The following is a 22615-nucleotide window of genomic DNA, read 5'->3' as shown; positions in this document are numbered from 1 at the left end:
AAAAGGGTCTACAAAGAAGCTATTAGAGCTAATAAATGAATTCAGCAAAGTGGCAGGATATAAGATCAACACGCATAAATCAAAGGCATTCCTGTATATCAGTGACAAATCCTCTGAAACGGAAATGAGGACAACTACTCCATTCACAATATCCCCCCAAAAAATAAAATACTTGGGAATCAACCTAACAAAAGAGGTGAAAGATTTATATAATGAAAATTATAGAACCCTAAAGAAAGATATAGAAGAAGACCTTAGAAGATGGAAAAATATACCCTGCTCATGGATAGGTAGAACTAACATCATCAAAATGGCGATATTACCAAAAGTTCTCTATAAGTTCAATGCAATGCCAATCAAAATCCCAATGGAATTTCTTGTAGAAATAGATAAAAGAATCATGAAATTCATATGGAATAATAAAAGACCCAGAATAGCAAAAACAATGCTAAGCAGGAAGAGTGAATCAGGCGGTATAGGGATACCAGACTTCAAACTATACTACAGAGCAATAGTAACAAAAACAGCATGGTACTGGTACCAAAACAGGCGGGTGGACCAATGGTACAGAATAGAGGACACAGAAACCAATCCACAAAACTACAACTATCTTATATTTGATAAAGGGGCTAAAAGCATGCAATGGAGGAAGGATAGCATCTTCAACAAATGGTGCTGGGAAAACTGGAAATCCATTTGCATCAAAATGAATCTGAACCCCTATCTCTCGCCATGCACAAAAGTTAACTCAAAATGGATTAAGGAGCTTGATATTAAATCAGAGACACGGCATCTGATAGAAGAAAAAGTTGGTTATGATCTACATACTGTGGGATCGGGCCCCAAATTCCTCAATAGGACACCCATAGCGCAAGAGTTAACAACTAGAATCAACAAATGGGACTTACTCAAACTAAAAAGTTTTTTCTCAGCAAAAGAAACAATAAGAGAGATAAACAGGGAGCCTACATCCTGGGAACAAATCTTTAATCCACACACTTCAGATAGAGCCCTAATAACCAGAATATACAAAGAACTCAAAAAATTAGACAATAAGATAACAAATAACCCAATCAATAAATGGGCCAAGGACCTGAACAGACAGTTCTCAGAGGAGGACATACAATCAATCAATAAGTACATGAAAAAATGCTCACCATCGCTAGCAGTTAGAGAAATGCAAATCAAAACTACCCTAAGATACCACCTCACTCCAGTAAGATTGGCAGCCATTAGGAAGTCAAACAACAATAAGTGCTGGAGAGGATGCGGGGAAAAGGGCACTCTTGTTCATTGCTGGTGGGACTGCAAATTGGTGCAGCCAATTTGGAAAGCAGTATGGAGATTTCTTGGAAAGCTGGGAATGGAACCACCATTTGACCCAGCTATTCCCCTTCTCGGTCTATTCCCTAAAGACCTAATAAGAGCATGTTACAGAGACACTGCTACAACGATGTTCATAACAGCACAATTCACTATAGCAAGATTATGGAATCAGCCTAGATGCCCTTCAATAGATGAATGGATAAAAAAAATGTGGCATTTATACACAATGGAGTATTACTCTGCATTAAGGAACGACAAAATCATAGAATTTGGAGGGAAATGGATGGCATTAGAGCAGATTATGCTAAGTGAAGCTAGTCAATCGTTAAAAAACAAATACCAAATGACCCCTTTGATATAAGGGGAGTAAACAAGGACAGAGTAAGGACGAAGAGCTTGAGAAGAAGATTTACATTAAACAGGGATGAGAAAAGGGGAGGGGAGGGGAGGGGAGGGGAGGGGGGATAGTAGAGAATAGGACAGACAGCAGAATACATCAGACACTAGAAAGGCAATATGTCAATCAATGGAAGGGTAACTGATGTGAAACAGCAATCTGTATACGGGGTAAAGTTGGGAGTTCATAACCCACTTGAATCAAACTGTGAAAGATGATGTATTAAGAACTGTGTAATGTTTTGAACGACCAACAATAAAAAAAAAAAAAAGAAATTGACCACATTATGCTATGTGCATATATGAATATATCACAATTAATTTCACTTTTGTGTATAACTATAATTTTGAAAAATAATAAATAGAAGGAAGACCATTAGAGTAGAATAAAGAGAGGGGAGAGAAGAGGGAAAGGAAAGGGAAAGCACTGGGAATTGCAATGGAGCAAATTATGTTTTTTGCATTTATGAATATGTCAAAATGAAACCTATTATTTATAACTATAGTGCACTAATAAAAACATAAAAACAGCATGATACTGGCATAAAAATAGACCAGTGGCACAGAACAGAAAGTTCAGAAGTAAATCCACACTTTTACTGCCAGCTGACATTTAAGAAAAACATCAAGAACACAATAAATGGTGGTGGGAAAATTGGATATCTACATGCAGCAGTATTAAATTAGGCCCTCATCTCACACCATGAACAAAAAATCAACTAAAAGTGGATTAAAGACCAAAATGTAAGAGAAGTTGTGTTTCATTTGTGTACAATGAGATGAAATGCATTCTGCTGTCATGTATAACTAATAACAACGAAATACAAAAATATAAGAATCAAAACTATAAAACTACTAGAGGATAAAGTAAAAAACTCTAAAGATATTGGTCTGACCAATGTATATTGGTTATGATCTTCAAAGCACAGGCAATGAAAGCAAAAGTGGATGAATGGATGAATTACATCAAACTAAAAAGTTTAAGAACAGCAAAAGAAATAACCAACAAAATGAAGAGCCAACCTAGAAAAAGGGAGAGAATGTTTGCAAATCATACATATGGGGTTACTATTCAAATTATGTAAGTTACTCAATAAAAAGAAAACTGATAATGTAAGTTAAAAATTTTTAAATATTCCGGGCAAAGAACCTGAATAGATAAAAATCTCAAAGGAAGACAGAGAAGCGTCTAACAAGTGTATGAAAATGTTCAACATCATTAATCATCAAGAAAATGCAAATTAGAACTACAGTAAAATATTACTTCACAGTTGTTACAATAGCTATTAAAATATGTAAAAATAGGGTTTGATCCTCAGCAGCACATAAAAAATATAAATATTGTGTCCATCTACAACTAAAATTTATATTTTTAAAAAATATGTAAAAATAAGTGGGTGGGCAAGGATGTGGAGAAGAGGGAACTCTTTCCTGTTGTTAGTGGGAATGTAAATTAGTATAGTCATATGGAAAACAATATGGAAGTTCCTAAAATATTGAAAATAGAGCTTCCATATGATCCAGCAATTGTCCTACAGAGTATATACTATATATATGAAATCATTAAAGAGGTAATGTTCACTCCTGTGTTCATTGCAGCATTATTCACAATAGCCAAGATAGGGAATCGGTTAGAGTGTCTATCATAGATGAGTGGATAATGTTATATATATGCAATGGTATACTAGTTAGCCTTAAAAAAGAAAGAAATCCTATCAGTACAAATGAATCTGGAGGACAGAATGCTAAGTGAAATAAGTCAGGATGAGAAAGAAAAATACTTCCATTATCTCAGTAACATATGGAATCTTAAAAAGTCTTAACTCTCAGGAATAGACAGTAGAATGGTGGTTACCAGGTGCAAAAGGGAGTTGGGTTGGGGAGATGTTAACCAAAGGATACAAAGTTTCATCCATTTGAAGCAAATGTAAAACAGGGTAAATTCAAGACATCTATTGTATCATATTGTGACTATAGTTAATAACAATGTACTGTATATCTGGAAATCTCAGAGAGTCAATTTTACCTGGTATACCACACAAAATGTGAAGAATATTAGGTAGAATATTTGTTAATTAGTTCAATTTAGCCCTTCCATAATGTATATATGTTTCAAAAAATCATATATAAAATTTTGACAAAAATTTAATTTAGAAAATAGAAAAACAAATATTACATCATTTTGAAAACTCTTATGAAAGTTAATCAAAATGTTTTTGAAGGCAAAAAGTTGATTATATTTTAGTATGTAGATGAATCTATGAAAAGCATAGTTGGATACTACCTTGTAAAAGATAGTATTATAGGAACTATGAAAGGTATTAAAAATGTAAGAAAAATCAGCAACTCATTTGACAGATGATCAAAATAATACACATATATCACATATGCATATAAGGCATGTATATAAAGTATATATTATAAAATTTCATAATAGATTTTCTGTTCTTCCGCTTTGGAATATGCAACTGTAAAGCTGTTTTCTTCATTTTTTTTTCCTAAATGGCTGGACTTCTTTTAGGTAATATGTAAGGTTAGAGTATTTAGATGGGATTTGTGAGTGCAACTGTGTGTTCCAAGAGAATAGAAAATGGAGAGCCATCTGCTGAAACTCTAAACTGTACCCTCCCCTGTTTTCTGATACCATATCTTTGCTTTCCCTTTTTAAAAAGTTAATGTGACTTTTAAACATTCTAGTTTTATAACATATTTCAGCAATCTTTTAACCCTCATTCAGTGAATAATCTGTACTTGAGTCTCAATGTTAAATTCCTTGGTTCCAGTTCTTCACTTGTAAGAGTCAGAGGTTTAGTCATTTGAGAGTGTCTATAATATCTTTATTTTATTTATTTATTTTTATGTGGTGCTGAGGATCAAACCCAGTGCCTCAGGCATATGAGGCAAGTGCTCTACCACTGAGCTACAACCCCAGATCCCAATTATCTTTTTTCTAAATTAAAGATGAATACTTTTGGTATTAATATCTTTGCTTTTTTGTTCTTCCTTCCCTGATGTCCAGTATTAACTGTATTTAAAAAAAAAAACTGAATTTAACAAGTCAGTGACTTGCACCAGCATGTACAGAAAGGAAAGATCCTCCTACAAATCATCACACAGCTTTGTTTATTTTCAGCTCTCTTCACATCTAAGTTATCCAGTTCATTTTTCTCAAGTTTGAATTTCTTTTCATCAAAGGTCAGATTTAGGTTAATTATCCCAACCTCACAATCTTACATAGAATCTTTTTTTCCATTTCTCAAAACTGTTGAGTTATGACCCTAATTAATTACAGTTGTAGTCTTGCATTGTTTAATGTCACATTGTAGGAAAAGTTATTTTAACAAGAAAAGATACTATCAGTAAGGAAAGTCACTGTCACCTAACAAGGCCTGGCTTATAATAATTACTCTGAATATTTCTTGAAACTAATAAGGAATGAGTTGATAGCTAAGATCAATTATTTACCATCTTCTAAACTCTTAGACTGTAAACTTACTATGTTATGGAATCTCACAACAGCTTTGTATGGGAGCAAGTTCTATTGTTATCTTCTGTTTTACAAATGGGGAAACTGCAGCTTAGCCTGTAAGGTGGTGGTTGAGCCAGAATTCTAATTCGATCTTTCTGATTTTGATCTCTACCCTCTTTTAGTCATTACCCTCCCTCTTTGAATAACAGCATTTCTATAGAATTTTTACTTTTTTTTTTTTTTGAGGGTCACTCTGAAAAGAAGATAATGTCTTGTGAGTTTTTTTGGTTAATTTTAAATTTATCTTGGCAGGGAAGAGCTCATTTTTTAAATTAAATATGTATTGTTCAGTGTGATAAGCACATGTGGCTATTATATTTAATTGTACATTAATAAGAATAAAATTTAAAATTCAGTTTCTTGGCTCTATTAGCCACATTTCAAGTGCTCAATAGCTGCATGTACTCAGTGTGCAGATAGCATAGACAGAGAAATTGCCCCTCATCACAGAAAGTTCTATTAGAGAGTATTGTGAAGATTTTCATCTTTCATTTGCAACTCTTGAAAGTAGTAGTATTTGTAGAAAACAGGTTCCATGTTACCACGCTTTTAAGCAATAACTTTGTTTTTCTGGGTTTTATCAGTTCCTTTAAAGTTATGTTTTTATAATTACTTCCTATTATCTAAAAAGTTATGATGAGGATTTGAAGCAAATGTCATATTTGAAGCAAATGTAAGTACTAGGCACTGCTGGAAATAAGACACAACAATCAAGTGGATGGTTCTCAGTCTGACTAGAATTTATGTTTATTTATTTATTTACTTACATATATATATATATATATATATATATATATATATATATATATATATGACATGACAGCGGAATTTATTACAATTTTTCATATCTCTGGTTGTATACAAAGTGTATTCATACAAAGTATATTCACAATTTGTGCCTTCATACCTGTACTTTGGATAATAATGACCATCACATTCCATCATCATTTATAACTCCATGACCTCTCCCTTACCCTCCCACCCCTTTGCCCTATCTAGAGTTCATCTGTTTTTCCCATGCTCCCTCTCTCCCTTATCCCATTATGAATCAGCCTCCTTATATCAAAGAAAACATTCGGCATTTGGTTTTTTTGGGATTGGCTAACTTCACTTAGCATTATCTTCTTTAACTCCATCCATTTACCTGCAAATGCCATGATTTTATTCTCTTTTATTGCTGTGTGTGTATGTATATATATATATATATATATATATATATATATATATATATATATATATATATGCCACACTTTTTTTATCCATTCATCTATTGAAGGACATTTTGGTTGGTTCCACAGTTTAGCTGTTGTGAATTATGCTGCTATAAACATTGATATGGCTGTGTCCCTGTAGTATGCTGTTTTTAAGTCCTTTGGGTATAAGACAAGGAGTGGGATAGCTGGGTCAAATGGTGGTTTAATTCCCAGTTTTCCAAGAAATCTCCATACTGCTTTCCATATTGGCTATACCAATTTTCAGACCCACCAGCAGTGTATGAGTGTACCCTTTTCCCCACATCCTTGCCAACACTTATTGTTGTTTGTCTTCATAATAACTGCCATTCTGACTGGAGTGAGATGAAATCTTAGAGTGGTTTTGATTTGCATTACTCTAATTGCTAGTGATGGTGAACACTTTTTGCATATATTCATTGATTGATTGTATATCTTTGTATATGGTCCTTGGCCCATTTATTGATTGGGTTATTTGGGTTTTTGTTTTGTTTTTGTGTTTAGCTTTTTGAATTCTTTATATATCCTAGTGATTAGTGCTCTATCTGATGTGTGAGGGGTAAAGATTTGCTCCCAAGATATAGGTGTTCTATTCACCTCACAGATTGTTTCTTTTGTTGAGAAGAAGCTTTTTAGTTTGAGTCCATCCCATTTATTTATTCTTGATTTTAATTCTTGTGCCACAGGAGTCTTTTTAAGGAAGTTGGGGCCTAATCCGACATGATGGAGATTTGGGCCTACTTTTTCTTCTATTGGACACAGGGTCTCTGTTTTAATTCCTAAGTCCTTGATCTACTTTCTCTGCATGGTGAGAGGTAGGGGTTTAAATTTATTTTGTTGCATATGGATTTCCAGTTTTCCCAGCACCACTTGTTGAAGAGGCTATCTTTTCTCCAATGTATGATGCCTTTGTCTAATATAAGATAACTATAATTATGTGGGTTAGTCTCTGTGTCCTCTATTCACCTGATTATTACACAGGTTTTTTTAATCCAGTTCATAATTTGCCTGGACCTCTATCTTCTTATGGTCACTACTATAATTGGAAAGTATAGCTTCTAGGCAAGAACTTTATCTCATTAGGCTCACATTCATTGAACATCTACCACCTGGCCATTTTTATCCATTGAACTATATATGGAAATATGAAGTTGAGTGGGAGGACTTATGGAAAAGTTCAAATCCTTACTTAACCTAAGTTCTTTAGCTTTTTAAAAATTGCTTTATTTTCTAATGGAAAAAAATTTTAATGAAGAACAAGGATTATTTAGTGTGAGAAAGAAGGCCTAAGGCTGAATTTATTACTTGTTTCCTAAAAGATATCATAAGGGGTACTTCCCATCTTCTCATTTTTCAATTAAAAAAAAATGCTTATCAAATGTCTGTTTTGCCCCTGGGTCCCAGACTCTGTCTCCTCAAGGGTAAAAATGTATAACTTGCTATATATCTTAACTTCAGTGCCAGCTTAAAGCCAGAATACAATGAAAATTTCATCTAGTACTTAAAGAATTAATAATCAAATGAAAATTCATCATGTAAAAATAATTATTTCTGTTACAGATATATTAGAAAGTTGTATATTTGAGCATGTATCTATTGCTAGTATACATGATACTCCTTTTTGTCACCTCAGGAAGGAGTATCACCCATCAAATGGATTATGATTGACATCTGCTTTGGATTTTTGCTGGCAAAATTTTACATTATCTGGAAAATATCTTATACACACAGGGTGCCAAATATTTGTTTAACTAATAATAGAAGAAATGGGTCATAGATACATATAATTTTAAAATGATGTTCCATTAGTAGTTTATGTTTGGCTTTAGAATATGTAATATGAATTTATCAACAAAATTGACTTTCTTTTTTTTTTTCCTTATAACAAACAATTGGCATTCTTTCGAGAGTCATTAGTCAAATAGTTTTTTCCTTAGGACTCAAGGAGAGCCTTACTAGTGTCTTTCTGGACAATATGTGCATGTGTATTTATCTAAATACATTCAGATATTTGTGTCATATATTTTACTATTTTACATTATATTATTGTGTGTGTGATAATGACATTTCAGAAATACAATATGTTATGTCTTACAAACATGACATACTATGTTTTGACTCATCCTATCTTTCTAGAGTATAAGTTCCTGAAATATGAACTTCATCTTTGTATACCTATGCATATCTTTGCATAACTCTTGTCTTTGCATTTAGAAATGTGCCTGGCCTGGAATAGGTACTTAGTAAATACTGTAATTAAAAAGAATATTTTTCAATAAGAAGGCTTTTGGCCTAATTTTTTCTGTAAGTTACTTAGTATTCTAGTTTAAATGGTTTTATTAGTTTTTAGTAAAACTAGATCTTATTTTTGCTTTTTTTTTTTTTTCAGGAAGAATCCCCAGCACAAGATAGAATATAGACATAGTACTCTTACAGGTAAGTAATTTTACTTCAGGGAGCTCAAAATTAAATCATTGGATGATTCTCCACTTAAATCTAGATGCAGTTTTTAGGTATTATAAAAATTTATCTTTGCTTTTGTGAATGTGTTGAATTGCTGATTTTAATATATATATTAAAAGTTGTGAACCTTTTAAACAGCAAATGTTTTCCCCAATCATTGTCTAACAACATATAATTTTCCTTGTATCTGTTAGGATTCTTTTGTTTACTAAGTACCTGAAAACAAAATTTCAGCTGACCTAAGAGATAATGAAAACTCATTGACTCCTATAAATAAAAAGTGCTAAGGTAAAACTTGATTTAGACAAGATTTTTTTGCTTTGGCTCATTATAATGTCCCCAAGGACCCAGATTCCTTCCCTCGTCTGTCTAGAAGAGTATTATCATCCTAAAGCATTCTGTCCCACCCCAAGGTCTGTAATACACTCTATTCATCTGGTCCAGTAAGCACCTGTGTTAACATTTGAGGAGAATGAGAATGAATAATCCTAACTCTCATAGGGGGGAAAGTGAAATGCCCTCTTTTTACTGGATTCAGTCATATTCTTACCCTTGAACCAAGCACTATGGCCTCTGCTTAGTTTAAACCAGAGTAGAGTCACCTTCTTCAGAACCCAGGGATCCCCAAGAGAAATTGAAGCTTTGGGGAGGAACGAAGGAGAGGGGACAGACATCAAATATCCATCTGTTCAGTTTACATTTTTTACCTTCTGTTTGTCCTATTTCTGAACTCTACTATTTTTCCCTTTAAAAAATTCTGGTTTTTATATATTATTTATAGACTAGTTCATCAAACAATATTTCTGCCCACAAAAGAAAAAATAAAATATATATTATGGATGCTATGCTTGCCTGCACTTGTACAAGCATATACAAAACTAACTTGTAGCAAAGTGAGGAAAGTAATTTCACAGTAAAATAATTCCATTTAGTATTTCTAATTGTAACACTTCAGTACTTCAGATATAATTATACTCCCTTTATCTCAGCTAACAGAAACTAGGGGTTATGTTATGCTTTCTTTATTAAGCTGTATATAATGATGTGCTTATGGTAAACAAAGTAGCTTTTTTCAAGTAATAATGTAATAACATTTTGTTAGAGGTATATTAACAAGTCATGGCATTGTCTCCTGACATTTGTATATGTTTATAGAAATAGGATGTATTTACTTAAGTTATCGTATGTATCATCTAGCATAGTTTAAAGTATCCAAATTTGTTATGATTTCTACTATTTTGGTTACTTGTAGTAAACTTTTGCTGAAAAATTTAATGGAAAATATAGAAATAAATAATTCATAAGTTTTAAATAACATTATATTATTATAATCACATTTTATTACTTATTTATTTTTAGTTATGTATGGATATATAGATATATATGGTTTATATATATGTATACATAGGTATATATGTATATATACACATCTATGTATCTATATATAGTATGTGTGTTTAGCCTGCAGCCAGCACAGGCTTCATAAATGAAGGTTCACCTACGTGAGAAATCCAAAGGGAGTTTAGAATTAAAGATTCAGGCTCTATTATTACCTTTAAACCAGCTCCAGGATGGCTTCTCCTACCTCCAGCCTCCAGCTACCTATTAGAGTAGCGAGGTTTACTGAAGAGGCTAGTGAGAGAGAGAGAATACACCAGGGAGTGGACTTTTTTGGGGGAACAAAAAATTCTGGGGAAAATCCCATCCAATGAAGATTAAGGGGGGCAGTGTCCCAAAGTCAGGTGTGACGATTGGGTCTTCAGGTACTGGCCAGACACGCCTCCACACGGACAAGCCCTCAGACCTGAGAAAAGCTCTGGACACAAGAATATGCCTCTCGCCCAGCCAGGGAGGTAACTCAAATTACATGCAAGGATGGCCTCCCACATGTGTGTATGTATATTATATACACATACATCTATATATCCATACATATAAGTATATATCATAATACTGTTTGGGGCATCTAGTGGGGAGGTTGGAATATATCCCTCATAGTTAAGGGAGGACTACTTAATGTACTTTCAGGAGTCACTATGCACCAATACATTCAAAACATCTCTTCCCCTTTTAAACTTATAAATTGAGAATCTGGAGTACTTCAAATATTAAATTAAATTTTGAGGTGATTTTTTTCATCTCCCAAATCCATAGTTTTAACATTACCCAAGATCTGAATCTCATATATATGTTAATTCATTTACTCTTATACTATCTTATTATTTGTTATCTGTTTTCTATTTGTGCAAGGTCACAGAGACATGAGAACTAGTTTATAACTATGAGAAGTAGCTCTGGCTCTCAGTGTTTGTTGTGAGGTGCTCTGAAATCTTGGAGGAAATGAAAGGAACACTCTATGGTGGGGCTTATCAAGGTAGACTTTTGAAGTTGATTTTCAAAATGCTAGGATTTCAGTTATCTTTGTTTCTTGACTTTGTGGTGAGTGGGTGTAGTACAATCCAGAGAAAGTGAATAACAGTCAAGGACAATAAAAAGAAATGTGTTTAGAAGCAGTAGGTAGTTTTAATTGATGAAGACTCCCAGTAATCACTATGGCTGATACAAAAGGGTATATCATGACCAGATTTGGCTCTTTAAAGCCAAAGATGTGGGCACTTTGGCAAATAATGGTGAGCCAGTATTTTGTGAAAATCAAGCTGGTAATGAACAGCAGTCTGAATTATATCCAGGGAAATCTTCTGGAGATTAGTGAAGTCTTCAAGTAAGGGACCAGAAAGAGGATGGCCACCGTGAGAGTGGAAAAATGGAATTGGATATGAGAGAGGTATGGAAGGAAGAATCAATAGGATTTGCCAACGGATGAGCCATGGTATTTGTCTGGGATGAGGTAAAGGAAATAGAGATGACTCTAGATTATAATTATATAATTATAATACTATCAGGAGACTGGAGATGACATTTACACATAATAGAGATTAGGAAGAAAAACTGTGTAGGTTTTTGTTTTGTTTTCAAATTACACATGTTGAATTTGAGGTGGGGGCATCATAACTATATAACAAGATAATAAGCCCTACATGGTACCCACATAAGATTATCATATTAAACTTTTACTATTTAATCTCTGATTTGTAACACTCCTAAAACACTTCAATCTAAAAAGTTTTTCTATTCCAATAACAGTTTATTTAGTTCATTGTTTTTTATAAGTTTGTTGTCATCTGTTGTTTCTTGTATATCTAATTGGCTTAATATTTTACCAACTTTCAACACATTTTCAGAGTGTTTTTGGCATAAGACACTGAATGCAAGAGTAAACAGTGCCAGGAAACTTTTATTTAATACATTCCCAGCTACCTTACCTGTTGACAGTAGTTAAAATAAATTATCATCCGTGTCTTATCACCTGATCTTTGCAGTCATTTTCCTGGCCTCTGTTATTTTGGGGGATACATTATTCTAAGCAGTTGTTACCATTCATGGATGAAAATGTAGAATATTCTAGGATAACTACTTTAATATTTCTATAGTTCTGCAATGGTATACACATATGTTTATATATACATTCTTTTTCTTCCTGAGAGTTGAAACCTGAAGATTTACAAAAGAAAAATATTAAGGAAAGTTAGTGGAATTTAAAGAGATTTTATAAACTGACTCTTAGTTTGGAGAAAGCTTAAAGAATATGGAATATCAGAAGGTCTGATGCAATGGTATTTAAAGAAGAAATAAACTTTATGTATAATAAAGTATATCAGAAGTATAGAAAATGATTTCCCAAAATAAGAATACCTACTAGTAGCTAAATTGATGCATTAAAAAAAGTCTTGGTCTGGGCCTGTAGTTCAGTGCTAGAGCATTTGCCTAGAATGTACAAGGTGCTGTGTTCAATTCCACCCCTCCAAAAAAAATGTTTTCATAATAAACGGAAACATTATTAAAAATATTATTATAGTACATAGTGAATTTTCACCTTTAGGGATATTGGGTCAAATTATTTTTGTACCTAAAGAAAATCGGTCCTAAGATTTATAGGAAAGAAAAGGAAAATAAAGCTTTAAGAATCAAGTTGTTAAAAAAAAAAGGATTAAGTTGTTAATCTGCTATAAAGCAGATTAACATCTTTTATTCTAATACTAGAAAGTTATTTGGAAAAATCAGCAAAGTAAAAATGTTCACTCCAGCATTTCTCCCATCATGGAGCTAACATGGCCTGCTCTTTGCTAACACTACAGACTTAGTTCTTGAAATGAGAATTGACAGTGAAATTTAAATAGTAAAAGAAATATTGAAAATAAAATTCAAATTGTTATATTACAAATTCCTGTGCAGAAGTAGAAAAATCAGAAATTATCATATACTAATATGAAAACATAGTTAATATCATGCTGTTTATTACTTTTTAAAGATTTTTTTCTTTAAAAGAACTTTTTCTATATTTGTTTGTCATCAGGTAATCAAGTTTTAAAAAACCAATAGAAACTTATTTCTTTTGTTTTGTATTCAAATAGCCAAGCTGCCAGTCCATCTTCACATTTTATATTCACTGATTTGTGACTATAAATAGAAGGTTATAGAGAAAGTGAATTTTTCTACTTTGGCCTTAAAATTACAATTTTGGAATCAGAAATGGTCTTTGAGATCATTTAATAATTTTCTTCATAGATTTAAAAGGTAAATTCCATTAGGTTAAGTGACTTGTTCATTGTCATTGCCTTTAAAAAAATATTTTTTAGTTATAGATGGACACAATACCATTATTTTATTTATTTATTTTTATGTGGTGCTGAGGATTGAATCCAGTGCTTTACAAATGGTAGGCAAGTGCTCCACCACTGAGCCACAACCCCAGCCCTGTCATTTCCTTTTATATGACACTGATATTTGGATGTCTATCCTCAAGTCTAGTCCTATTTCTTTCAAGCCATGCTATTTTTTTCAAAGTGATCTTTCACTGCCTGTATTTGTTCTCTAATGTCTTCTTTGAGATCCCAAAACATTTTAATCATGTATATCCTGAAATTTTTCACTGTCATTTTTTCTGCTATAGCTGTCAATTCCTCTAATGTGTTGTCTTGAATTGTTTGTGGTACTTTCTTCCCTTGGTCTTTTCATGTTGCTCGCATTTCTTTCTTTCCAGTTCTTTGGGACTGGTGTGTTATTGTTTTTACCCTATAGATTTGTAGTGCTCTTGTATGGTTCCAAGATCCCGCCTTTGTGGGGAAAGACAAGGTTAACAGATCCCAATACCAACAATACATCACTTATGAACAAATTATTGTTACTAAGACATTTATAATTAGTCTCAATGTCCAGAAATGTTGGATTCAATTATTATTTAAAATATAATCAGTCGTTTCATAAAAGGTGTACAGTTTCTGATGGCGGACAGTGAACTGGGGGTCGGGTGTAGGACAGTATGCTAAGGGGGAAAGATGTGAGGGTATAGGATTAATATAACTTAGGAAATTTGGAAGAGATCTCTAATGAAGAGGGTTAGTAGCAGGAGAATAGACAGGAAGTAATTTAGGGTAGACAAGTACATGGGAGGACCATAGAGTACATAAAAACAAACACAAATATGTATTTAGAAAATTACAGGATATAAAAATAGTAAAATTTGGAGGTTAAGAGAAGAAGAAAAAAAAGGGAAAGAAAGAAAAAAAAAGAGAGAAGGGGGGGCTTATGCAATTCCTCTATATTATATTTTTCTGGTGACTCAGTTCTCAGAGTTCTAATTCATGTAAAGTTCTTGGATTCACATAAGTTGTGGTTGTGAGGACCAGGGGATAGAAGGGTAGAGGAGAAAGAAAAGGGATAAGGGGAAAAAAATACTCCTTAGAATTCTGTTTCTTTCCTGCTTCTCTTCCAGTAGGTGGAGTTGTCTAGTTTAAGCTTGAGTCTCTGCCCTCAGGGTAGTGTAGGTAACTTGAGTTCGAAGACTTGATCCACCGGTATTGTCTCCCTCTCCCACCTGGAGCTTCCCTAATCTTGGTCTCACTGTTTTTCTTTAGGTTTTAGATCCCTCCTCTCTTTTGCTTATCAGGTCCCTAATGCCTGACCTCTCACCCTCCAGCTGGCTCCAGGTAGGCAGCGCTCCTGTTCAACCTAGAGCGGTTTTGTATTGGGTAGTCACTGTTCCTGAGTTAACGCAGCTGGGAGGAGTTGGAAACACAAGTACCTGTTCAGTCAAAGATCTGTGCTGATAGCCACACCCACCAAAAAATGGTGAGAAAGGTTTTCCAAGATGGAGTCCATCTGCTTCCACTGCCAGGGTGTCTGGTGAGGTTGGGGAAGCTGGGATGTCCTTGTGCTGTGGCTAGAATGCAGTCCGATGACCTGTGTGGGAGCAGAGCACAGTCTAGAATTCTGCAGAGGTGCTGATTTGGTGATTCTGCTACACCGCCTCAGAGGTGCGTGTGTGTGTGTGTGCGCGCGTGCTTAAACTGCAGGCTTTGAGTCCCCAGTCTTACTGGAACACAGAGGCTCTGATTTCTGCACAGGTGGCAGGACTGGTGGTCCTGTCACATGCTCTGAGAATGTTGTATTCTGTCTAGGTGAGACCTTGTGGGGAAGCTGCCTGACTGCTTTCTTGGATTCATGCACAGAGCAGCCAGAAACAGTACCTCCTCTATTGCACCATCTTGGATTCCTTCCTCCATAGTATTTTTTATTAGTATATTATAGTTATTAGTGTATTATAACATTGGGGTTCATTTGACATAATTGTACAAGTATGGAATATAATTTGCTCCAGTTCAGTCTCTCATACTTCCTTTTTTCCTCACTTCCTCCCTTCCTCCATTCTCTTTTTTCCACTCTCCTGGTATTTCTTCTGTTTATTCATAGTTCTTTTGTAAATTAGCACCTCGTGTGTGTGTGTGTGTGTGTGTGTGTGTGTGTGTGTGTGTGTGTGTGTGTGTATAAATGAAGGTGAAATTCACTGTGATATATTCATATATGTACATAGGATAGTTTAATCAGTTTCTTCCATAGTTACTCCGTTTTTCCTGTCTCTCCTCTCCACCCCCAATCCCTTTACTTTACTTCACTGATCTTTCTTCTATTCTGTAGGATTTTGTATCCCCCTTATTGCCCCTACTTCAGTCTAACTTCTGCATATGAGAGAAAACATTTGACCCTTGATTTTCTGAGTCTGGCTTATTTCACTTAACATGATGTTCTCCAGATCCATTCATTCATTAGCAAATGCCACAATTCATTCTTCTTTATGACTGAGTAAAACTTCATTGTGTATATGTATGTGTGTGTGTGTGTGTGTGTGTGTGTGTGTAAAATATATATATATATCTCACATTTTCTCAATCTGTTTGTCTGTCTATAGGCTTCTGGGTTGGTTCCATAACTTGGCTGTTGAGAATTCTGCTACTATAAATACTTCTATAAATACTGATGTGGCTATACTCCTATAGTATGCAGATATCAGTTCTTTTGGATAAGTAGTAAGAAGTGGGATAGCAGGATCATATGGTAGTTTCCATTCCTATTTTTTTCATTTTTTAAAGGACTCTCCATACTGCTTTCCAGAGTGATTATACTGATTTGCATTCTAAGTAATATATGAGTGTACCTTCTCTCTCACATCCTCACCAGCATTTATTATATTTGTATTCATGATTATTACTATTCTGACTGAAGTAAGATGAAATCTCAATATAGTTTTGATTTGCATTTTCCTGATTGCTAGAGATATTGAATTCTTTTTTCATATATTTGTTGGCCATTTGTATGTCTTCTTTTGAGAAGTGTCTCTTCAGTTCTTTCCTCCATTTACTGATTAGGTTATTTGTCAAGCCATGGTATTTTTTAGAAAATATTTTTTTAGTTATCAGTGGACCTTTGTTTTATTTATTTATATGTGGTGTTGAGAATCCTCACACATTCTAGGGAAGTGCTCAACCACTGCACCCCAAACCCAGCCCACAAACCATCATATTTTTAAGACATTTTTGTTGGGTAAGAGGATGGGCAATCAAATAAGAATAACAATAAAGAAACCTATAAGCCTACTAGATAAAAAGCAAGAATAACAAATAAAAGGAACACATTTCTTCCAGGCTCACTTGCTTTGGAAGAAACAAGCTCACTTCTGATTTTTCTGATATACTCAACAATTATATTTCAAATAAACAAAGTGTGCTACAAGAAAATGCTGTAGGCTGTTAATTTTTTCAAAAGTACATTATGCTGTTTAATTTTGTGTACATCTACTGGAAATAATGACTATAAAAACAAAACTACAAAAAGTTATATTGTTATTGATTTTAAAAAATTAAACGGGTCTCCTGTTTTTATTTTTGTGCTTACATAAGTTTTTCATGAACAACAATGTAATACTGTGTAATACTGTATTACATCTCTATGTAATACTGGTGTGGTAGTTCAGGATTCTTCTATGATGTGACTCCTCAAGACTCAGCTGTCTTGTTCTCTAACTAAGAAGCTTTCTTTGATCTGTTTTATGGAAACTTTACTAGTTCCATCACTTTAAATTCAGATGCCTACATTCCATGCTCTATGTTTCAGCTTGCGCAGTTGGAGAATGTATTCACAGAGGTTGTGGGTTTTTTTCCCCCCTGCTTTCAGTGTTTTCTATACTCCTTTTGCATAAAAACATTCATTTTTATGTTAAAGGCAGATGTTTTACTCGTGGTTAGGTGCTAGTCATATTATTTCTGAGCTGCTTCCTGAAATGGTTCCTTTTATTCAGGAAATCATATAATTATTTAGATCAACAAGTTCATTGAATCAGTGTATTTCCTAAGGACAGAAACTGACATTTCTCTGAAAATATCGTCAAAGATTACCAAAACAAAGAAACAAATATAATAAACCTTCCCATCTGAATGGCATTTGCATTGTATAATATCTTAAATTTTTGAATGAGTCTGCTACTAAAATCCATTGATTATCTCCACATAGAAAATCACATGTCATCATTTAAAACCATGCTAAGTATTATCTGTATGATACCACTAATAAAGGGCGTATTGCTGAATTACAGAACAGCCTTTGCCCTTATGTTATGACTTTGCCTTTTCTGGTGCAAGTACCTGTTCTTCTAAAATACAGTAAATGAAATTTGACTACCAGCCACAGTGAGTTCCATGAGTAATGGTTTGTTAATATTCTGGAGTTCCTCTTAAAGTAACATGAATGTATAGACATAAAAAAAAAGTGTAAATGATAGATAAAAATAAATTTTGAGTAAATAAATGAAATTTTTCTGATTAATAAGCCTCACTGCTTCAACAAATGAGTCTGCTTAATAAATTGCTGAAGATTTTCAATGTTCATTGAGGCTTAAAATCAACTCATTTAGCCAGTCTCTTCCATAATTCATTATATTGACAGGCAGGCTAGTGATTTAAAAGTAAGAAGAATTCTGTAGAACTAATAATGTTAAGTAGTTGGTTTGCAAATAGTTCATTTATCCATTCACATTTTCAATAAATACATGTTAAGTGGCATTATAGAATCTGAGGATTCAACAGAAACAAAAGCCTGCCCCTGTAGAATTTTACAAAGTGGACAGTGTACATATAAACAATTGCATGATATTACATGGTGATTGAAAGACACCGCACTACGAATGAAAGACATCACACGGGAGAGGTTCCACTTTATTACAAAAGGCTGTGGGCTTATATAGATCTAAGGAGAGGTGGCAGGGCTTAGGTAAATGACGGGTCACCTGTTTATTGGTAAGTTCTTCAGTTCCAGAATCCAAGAAGTTAATTCTTATTGGGGATAAGGTTTCCCCGCCAGCAGGATTTGAATATTGGTGCTGGCGGGAAAGGGAGAGGCAGGAAGAGAAGCCCCTTAGGCGCCATGTTGGGGTTTTTGGGGTGTAGCTGCCATTATATGTTTTCCCAACAGTGATAACTGCTAAGAAGAAAAAATAAATCTGTGTAAAGAGAGTGAATAGCAAAGAAACGTGGTGATACTATTTCAGACCAGATGATAAAAGAAGCAGACTCTGATATTTTGACATTAAGCAAAGTCCTGAAAGAAGGAGCAAGGCAGGTAATTATGTGAAGTTTGCCAGGAAATGGGAATAGCAAGTTTCAAAGCCCTAGTGATGATCATGTTTGGACTCTTCTAGGAACAGCAAAGAATAGATGAAAATGTAACAAAGAGAGTAAACTATGAAGAATGGCATGAAATGAGATTAGAAAAGTCAGTAGTGAGCTAGCCAGTTATGTAGTGTCTTAGAAACCAAAATCTACAAGTCGGAACTTCAGACTTTATTCAGAGTGATACACAAAGCTGTTGGAAAGTTTTCTGGCTTCCCTGTGGAAAATAAACTAGAATGGAAGCCAGAAAGCCAGTTAGGAGGATATTGCATTCAGGAAGAAAATAACAGTATTTGAAACAGGTTGTTACTATACAGTGGATATACTTCAAAGGTAGAGCCAACATGCTCTCTTGACATACTGGAGCTGCGTTTTCAGTGATGAGTATATTCAAGATGACTTGAGCTGGAAGGTAGAAGGGTTAGAGGAGTCATGTATGCAACACTGATAAGACAGTGACCAGATTTGGGTGTGGTGACTCAAGAATTGGGTTGTGCAACTGTTATGTTCCAAGTGTCTGTTAATTATCTATCCAGTTGAACATAACATATAGTCAGAAAAATTTACGGACTTAGGACCTAAGACTAGATGGAGTCATCTAAGTAGTAGGTTAAAGAAGAGATCCCAACCTGAAACATGGGCACTCTAGGAAGAGCCAGCAAAAGAGACTGAGAAGGAGTAGCCAGCAAGATAAAAGGATAACTTAAAATTTGTTTTAGGCTTATATTGATTTTTTTTTAAATCCTCTAAGGTAGTTTCAGAACCTGAAGGGAAACATCTTACTGGGATATCATTAGCACATTACTATGTGATAAGTACATTTCCATCCTACTAAAAAAAGTTATATAGATAGGTACTTCTCAGAGGAAATTGGACAAGCACATAGATTAGTGTTCTTTCCTCATCACTTTATTCCCCAACTTCCAACTACCTTGGAGTCCCAAGTATTTCTTCAGTGTATGTTATCACTTTTAAAAATGAAGGAGTGAGATTAGCTAGACATAAAATATTCTCTCAATATATTTACCAGGAAGTATTTATATGTACAAATATAAGATTTTCCTTAAGTAAATGATGTCATATAGTATATTATGCCAGGAAGAGTTTGTATGTACAAATATACCATAAGATTTTCCTTAAATAACTGATATGTCATATAGTATAATATATTATGCTAGTAAGAACAGAACAAGTTATCATGTAGCCTTTTTAGCTTTGGCTGCAAAGAAATTTGGAGAGAAATTTGATGCTCGATGTATAACAATGTTAAATATTGAGGTTGGCTTTTTGTATACTGTTTTTTATGTTCTTTATTTCTTTTATTTGCATTTTATTATTATGTTATTATTGTTATTGATATAAGCTATCCCAGATCTTCTCTGGAATGAGTAGTGATATTAAGAAAAATGTAAACTCAATGGGCTATCAGAGTTGAAAGATAGATATATTATTGTTTTGCAATTAATCTCATTTCCCTATCAAATTAAGTTTTAAATCCATATTGCATGCAAATATTTTAGGAAGACCAAAACATATACAAAAGCATAGACATTAATATTTTTAAAATACTGTTTAATTTAAAGCATCATGGCATTATTTTAAAAAGTAAGGAATTATCAGGCAAAAAGTAAAGGGAAGTCAAGAATTTAGAGAAGTAAGTAAGCCTGAAGCCACTTTTCCCTTGAAAGCACTAGGTAATCCCAGAAAATTAACTCTCCTTTCAGTAGTCTTTCAGGGTAGAGAAGGAGACAGAAAACAAAAATTCTTCATCCATATATAAGTTGGGGAGTCTGACAGGAGATCTTCTTCTATAGCAGTCTGGAATCCAAGATCTCAGAGTGAAGGTGAAGACACATTGGAACAATCTGAAGAGAATTCAAATATGACAGGACTTTTCTGAGTTATCCAGCAAACTTTAGTATTTTTAACCTATATGTTTGCTGTTCATCAGGGATTGTCCTCTACACTGAGATTTCCAGATGAAATCTTCCTAGTTGTTTCTTGGATGTTCCACATTATCCTAGAGTCTGCCACTACCCTGCTCTCAACCAACTCTGCTGCTCACTATCGAAAGAATATAAAGAGTTGGATAAGGGATAAATGAATCTGGAGACAAGAATTTTCTAGTATTGTAATATTATTTAGAAATCTGAAAATTTTAGTGGCTGTTACCATAGCAATCCTAGCCTTTATTAAAACATGAACTCTAAGAATATTTTAGATCTATAAAATTAACTTTGCAATATACCTAACTTGTATCTTCTCATTTCATTATAGCCCTGATGTGTCAAATCAGATTTTGCTGTGTTTGCTCTGATAACAAACACTCCCAAATTTCGGTGTATCACACACACACATAAAAAAAAATAGGTGTATTTGTCCTTCATGGTGCAGCTGCAAGTTGGCTGTGTCTCTGTCCCATGTGTGTTCTCATCCTGGAATTCAGAGTAAAGGATTAGCCCTGATTAGGGGTATGGCATTCATGTGGCAGATGGAAAAATGACAATGACAGAACCACAGAAGAACTCCTAAAGCTTCTGTTTCCACTCATGTTTCTTTGGCCAGGTCAGTGGAGAATAGGGAAGTCAGTGGAGGATGAGGATCCCAGGAAGGGGCAGTGAGTAACTGGGAAGGTAGGATTGCATGACTATAATCATGGTTTTTTAAGGAACCATTATTTTGACTCATGGCCATTTTAGTTCCAGGAACCTCAAAATAGGAAAAGTTAGAAAAATAAATAAAAAATGGTCATTTTAATGTGCTTTCTTAAAATGTGTAGTGGTTAGCTATGTATTAATAAAATAGAAGCAGAAAAATATTTTATCTCTAATCCCAGGTTGAATGGCAATTGATGTGTTATATATCAATACTCTGTTTTAGATGAAGATAATGATGATGTTGGACAACCCAATGAGTCTGACCTGAATGACAGCTTTATAGATGATGAAGAAGAAGAATATGAGCCAACAGATGAAGATTCTGACTGGGAACCAGAGAAGGAAGACCAAGAGAAGGAAGATGTGGAAGAGCTTTTGAAGGAAGCAAAAAAGTTTATGAAAAGAAAAAAATAACTCTTTTCTGCAATAATATAGGGCTCAATTTCAGGAACTAAGGTGGTACTAGAGTGATCATTATTTTCTTTCTTTTGATAGCTACAACTTTTGCTATTGACTTTTTGCAAGTAAAATATTGAAATGTCAGCCATTAAGGTAGTAGGTGGAATTTATTTTGTTGCCTTACTTAAGCACTTACTAGTAGAAAGCAGATAGAGGTTAAAGAGGAATCAAATTTTCCCTGTACTTTGTATATTGATAATAAAAAGTAAAAGCCTTGGTTGTACAAAACTCTTCTCTTTTTTTCTTTCTTTTTTTTTTCTTTTTAGTCACCGTCTTTGTAGATTATTATGCAAGAATAACCAGGCAAATTACTGGATGGTTGAGAAAGCATGTGTCTTTCATTGTATTGAAGTGATTCTTCAAGCAAAACCAAGCAAAGCCATCACATAATGGCTACTATTTTTCTAGTACTCTAGATGTGAGCTTTGTGATTTCATTTAGTAGTTGTATCTTTTGTAACTTGGTAAAATTATTACCAACTGGATACTGAAATAG

General features: G+C 34.0%; 1 protein-coding gene across 2 annotated transcripts in view; it reads left to right on the top strand.

Moving 5' to 3' along the window:
* The window catches only part of Aplf (aprataxin and PNKP like factor), a 95118-nt gene extending 72770 nt beyond the window's left edge, over nucleotides 1–22348 (top strand). For both annotated transcript variants that reach the window (XM_040271101.2, XM_021724318.3), the window contains 2 exons: nucleotides 8873–8919; nucleotides 21885–22348. In XM_040271101.2, the coding sequence (XP_040127035.2) occupies nucleotides 8873–8919; nucleotides 21885–22075 (238 nt within the window). In that variant the 3' untranslated portion in view covers nucleotides 22076–22348. The remainder of the gene's footprint in view (nucleotides 1–8872; nucleotides 8920–21884) is intronic.
* The last annotated feature ends 267 nt before the right edge of the window (nucleotides 22349–22615 follow it).

Source organism: Ictidomys tridecemlineatus, chromosome 12 (assembly GCF_052094955.1).
Source record: "Ictidomys tridecemlineatus isolate mIctTri1 chromosome 12, mIctTri1.hap1, whole genome shotgun sequence".
In the NCBI taxonomy this organism is placed as follows: Eukaryota; Metazoa; Chordata; class Mammalia; order Rodentia; family Sciuridae; genus Ictidomys; species Ictidomys tridecemlineatus.
The sequence above is the reverse complement of the archived record's forward strand: the minus strand, read 5'-3'. Positions and strand labels throughout refer to the sequence as shown.